This window comes from Scylla paramamosain, chromosome 44, assembly GCF_035594125.1.
Source record: "Scylla paramamosain isolate STU-SP2022 chromosome 44, ASM3559412v1, whole genome shotgun sequence".
NCBI lineage: Eukaryota > Metazoa > Arthropoda > Malacostraca > Decapoda > Portunidae > Scylla > Scylla paramamosain.
Genome location: NC_087194.1, coordinates 2,542,515 through 2,547,514, shown reverse-complemented (window position 1 = coordinate 2,547,514; position 5,000 = coordinate 2,542,515). Strand labels below are relative to the sequence as shown.

The window sequence follows — 5,000 nt, the reverse complement described above, 5'->3', positions numbered from 1 at the left end:
ACACACACACACACACACACACACACACACACACACACATTTTCCCTTGACAAACTACCCATATCATCTATGAACAGTAGTAGGAAAAAAACAGCAGCAGCAGCAGTAGTAGTAGTAGTAGTAGTAGTAGTAGTAGTAGTAACAGCAGCAGCAACAGGAAAACAACAATTATAGCAGTAGCATCAACAGTAGTAGTAGTAGTAGTAGTAGTAGTAGTAGTGGTGGTGGTGGTGGTGACAATGGCAGTAAAATAATTCAATCAAACAAACAAACAAACAAACAAACAAGATACAGTAGAACACGTGGTAGTGGTGTGAGAAACAGAACAAATTTAGAACCAACCAGAGAGAGAGAGAGAGAGAGAGAGAGAGAGAGAGAGAGAGACAGTAACTCACATTGCCTCGTGGAGCTGGGACGAGAGACTGGTCAAGCAGTGAGTGGGAGAGAGAGAGAGCGCGCACACCTCTCACTCTCAGAGCTTGGCAGACACTGAGAGAGAGTGAGTGAGAGTGAGAGGGACTGATATATACACACACATACACACACACACACACACACACACACACACACAGAGAGAGAGAGAGAGAGAGAGAGAGGTAGTTTCAACTGGATAAGAGGATAGGTCCCTATTACGACCCCCCCTCTCTCTCTCTCTCTCTCTCTCTCTCTCTCTCTCTCTCTCTCTCTCTCTCTCTTATATATACTTCAAAGGATATTCTTCATAACACTACCATCTAAACTTATATAACTCGCTATGACCAAACTATTCTCTCTATATATCCTTTCTGTATTAAATCAACAATAAACATTCCTTTCCTTCTATTTGTCTTCTCTGTATCCATCTTAATAAATAATTCTACTCTGTTTACCTACACACTTCGATCAACTTCACCTGTAAGCGGAAGGGAAACTCGGGGTCAAAATTCAAACGCCACTGGTATTGCGCGCCATCTCTTGGGGAAACACTCAACTAGAAATGGATGTTTTTGTGGTTATTTTATGAATTTATGTACTGTTGTTGTTGCGGTGGTAGTAGTAGTAGTAGTAGTAGTAGAAGTAGCACCAACAGGAATAGTAGAAATAAAAGTAAAAATAGCAGAAGTAAAAGTAGTAATAATAGTAGCAGTAGTAGTAGTAGTAGTAGTAGTAGTAACAGAGATAGCAGTAACAGTAGCAGCAGTATTAGTAGTAGCAGAAGGAGTGGGGCAAGGTTATAATATCAGGGCGTAACCTCATTCAATTCACAACTTAACCCAAACAAATAAAGAAAAAAAAAAAACAAAGAAAACAACTTAGTCAAAACAAACTCCCCACACGCAAACACAATATTAAGAAGTAAACATGAAGTAAATAGGTGCCTGGCAAACTTAAATAATTCGTTTTGTAATTAAGTAATCTTTGTAATTTCTGGGGGTAGTCCGCGACAAGACTGGTGTTTACTCTGCTGATCAGTCCTAAGCGGCAAGAATATTTTGATGTTTTTTTTTTTTTTTTTTTATCATTTGGCAAGGGGAAAATAAACCAACATTAATTATTACAGTAATTTTAGCCACATAAACACCACAGGAAGTCACACCTAGCCAGCCACAGTCAACCTCACAGGCACTCTCAGTCACACCACTAACCAGACGCCACACACCACCACACCAACCACACACCACGGCCCGTACCTCACTCAGTCACTCAATTCATGTCACACTCAACTTCACTACACCTCACATCACTCGTGTCACATGAGCCACATCAAATGCAAGTCACGCACACACAGACGCACAAAAATACGAGACAACTGTACCCAAAAAAATAAAAAGGGGAAAAAAGAAAAGAGAAAAAAGAAGGAAAAGGAGGAAAAAAATGGAAAATAGAAAATGCAGCCACAAAATCCACATCACTCTCAGGTACAGTACATTAATCACCTTCACGAACAAACAAACAAACAAACAAACACATAATTAAAACATACTCCTTTTTTTCTATTAATTTTTTTCCTCTTTTCTTCTTATTTTTTTTCCTAGTTCTATTTCCTGTTTGTCTGTTTTTCTGTCTTTCCTTCCTTTATTCCCACTCTTTTCGTCTTCCTTTCATTCTTCCTGTCTTAATTTTTTTCCTATTTCTTTCTATCTCTTTATCTTCTTACTTCGCATCACCTCTCCATTTTTTTCGCTTTTTCCTAAACTTTCTTCTCTTTTTAACTTAATATCACATCAAAATACACTTAGAGATATGATAGCACCAGCCTTCAGGAAGTAAACATATCACGCAGGGAAGCCACAGAACGCCTGACTTCTGATCTTTCTAAAATTACTAATTGGGGCAGAGCAAACTTGGTATTGTTCAATGCCTCAAAAACTCAATTCCTCCATCTATCAACTCGACACAACCTTCCAGACAACTATCCCCTCTTCTTCAATGACACTCAACTGTCCCCCTCTTCTACACTGAACATCCTCGGTCTGTCCTTTACTTATAATCTGAACTGGAAACTTCACATCTCATCTCTAGCTAAAACTGCTTCTATGAAGATAGGTGTTCTGAGAAGTCTCCGCCAGTTTATTCCGCTATTTTCATGTTAACTGCCCTTCTGATCTTGCTAACTGCATGCCTCCCCTCCTCCCGCGGCCTCGCTGCACGAGACTTTCTTTCTTTCACCCCTATTCTGTCCACCTCTGTAACGCAAGAGTTAACCAGTATTCTCAATCATTCATCCCTTTCTCTGGTAAACTCTGGAACTCCCTGCCTGCTTCTGTATTTCCACCTTCCTATGACTTGAATTCCTTCGAGAGGGAGGTTTCAAGACACCTATCCTTCAATTTTTGACTATTGCTTTGGACACTTTTATGGGACTGGCATCTCAGTGGGCATTTTTTTTTATTTGACTTTTGTTACCCTTGGCCAGTGTCCCTCCTACATAAAAAACAAGTAGTAGTAGTAGTAGTAGTAGTAGTAGTAGAAAAAAACAATAGTAGTAGTAGTAGTAATAGTAGTAATAGTAATAGTAATATGTCCACCCCCCAAAAAAAGAGAAGATAAATGACAATAAATGACAAACAACAGGAGTTAAGAAGATCGTAATATAATGAACAACGTTTTTCTCTTATTTCCCTCTTTTATTCGTTTTCTTTTCTCTCCTCTCCTCGTCTTATCTCGTCTCCTCCTCTTTTCTTGCTCTCATTTCGTTTACTATTACCGTTATCACCCATTTTCTCTTTTTAACGTGATGAAAATACTGTAAAATCCCTCTTATCCGGCATCAACGGGACCGCCGACATGCCGGATACCAGAAGTTGCCGGATACTTGAATAGAAGTGAAATTATGTCCACAATCACCACCCTACACTCACGCATCTTACCATAACAAAGATCAGCTGATTGCCGTGCCGCGCGTCGCCACCCGCGCTGCCACAACACGCTTCCTCTTTTCTACAACTTAAGGCATGATGAAGGCGTCAGGCGATAAACAGTGCACACGCGGGACTGAGTCACTGAGTAAACACAGTGCAGTGGGCCGCGGGTGGCGCGAAGCAGTGCGCTCTGGTGGCGAGGGGACAAAGTATGCCTCGCGCGGGAATTTTAATCGATTTTATGAGTACATATTGATTTTTTATTGATTTTAAGGCTCGGGAAAAAATGTGCCGGATACTTGAAGCTGCCGGATACTCGAATGCCGGATGAGAGCGATTTTACTGTATAGAGAATGGGTATCAGGGAATTGAACGGCACCAACCAAGATCAAGATTTCCAATGTACGATTTGGGTACGGTTCTGATTCAATATCATTTCATTATCTGTCATTTCACGTCTTGTGCTTATTTTTTCTCTCTTATTAAATATTTTGCATGTGTTTTGTCTTATTTTTTTTTTTATTTAGATTTCTGGGATCCGTTCAGTTGTTTAAGACCATATAACAACACACACTCATACAAACACACACAGAAACACTACCACACCACGCAATACACACAAAAACACCACAAATTCCCGGGGCATTAGAGCGACAACCCTCAGACAAGACAAGCACTAATGTAATATAAAGTTTAGGCAAGTTTAAATAGGAAATAATTAATAAATAAACAAATAAATAAATAAGGAAAGAGAAAACGGGAAATGAAAATAAGAGTTTGGCATATTTTTTGTTCTCCGTTTTCTTTCATGTTACACTTTTTATTATTATTATTATTATTATTATTATTATTATCATTATTATTATCATTATTCCAAAACAATAAATGAGGAATGAAAATAAATAAATAAAGTTTGGAAAAAAAATACGTCACTTTTCATTACAGTTCCAAAAATCTTCCTTCCTTTTTAACAGAATACGTTTATGCAAGTTTATGTAATTTTTTCATACTCTCTCTCTCTCTCTCTCTCTCTCTCTCTCTCTCTCTCTCTCTCTCTCTCTCTCTCTCTCTCTCTCTCTCTGCTATTAAACACTAAATTACTTCTTTAATGACTCACTCCAATTATGTATATCACTCACTCTCTCTCTCTCTCTCTCTCTCTCTCTCTCTCTCTCTCTCTCTCTCTCTCTCTCTCTCTGATGAAACAGGCAGACAGACAAACAGACAGGCAAACAGACAGATAAAAATAGACAATATGTACAAATTGGCGCAAAGAGGAGGAGGAGGAGGAGGAGGAGGAGGAGGAGGAGGAGGAGGAGGAGGAGGAGGAGGAGGAGCAGAAGGAGGAGGAGGAGGATAACGTAATAAAAAGATAAGAAAAAGAAAACACAAGAGAATAAAAAGCAAACAAACGAAGATGAGATAATTAAAGGGAGGGAAGGAAGGAAGGAAGGAAGAGAAGAGAAGGGAAGGGAAGGGAAGGGAAGGGAAGGGAAGGGGAGGGGAGGAAAGGGGAGGGGAGGGGAGGTGGGAAAGGGAAGGAGGGAGGGAGGGAAAAGAGGAGAGAGGAAGGGAGGAAGGAGGGAAGCAAGAAAGGAAGGAAGTAAAGAAGGAAGAAAGGAGGGAAAGAAGGAAGGAAGAAGGGAATGAATGAATGAA

The 5,000-nt window shown here is 39.8% G+C and overlaps 1 protein-coding gene across 2 annotated transcripts in view; it reads right to left on the bottom strand.

Annotated features, from left to right (window-relative positions):
- Positions 1-489, bottom strand: part of LOC135094179 (uncharacterized) — a 13,942-nt gene extending 13,453 nt beyond the window's left edge. The window contains exon 1 of one of the 2 annotated variants that reach the window (XM_063994032.1): positions 396-489. In XM_063994032.1, the coding sequence (XP_063850102.1) occupies positions 396-397 (2 nt within the window). In that variant the 5' untranslated portion in view covers positions 398-489. The remainder of the gene's footprint in view (positions 1-395) is intronic. The other variant, XM_063994033.1, reaches the window with a different exon arrangement.
- Positions 490-5,000: the final 4,511 nt, after the last annotated feature.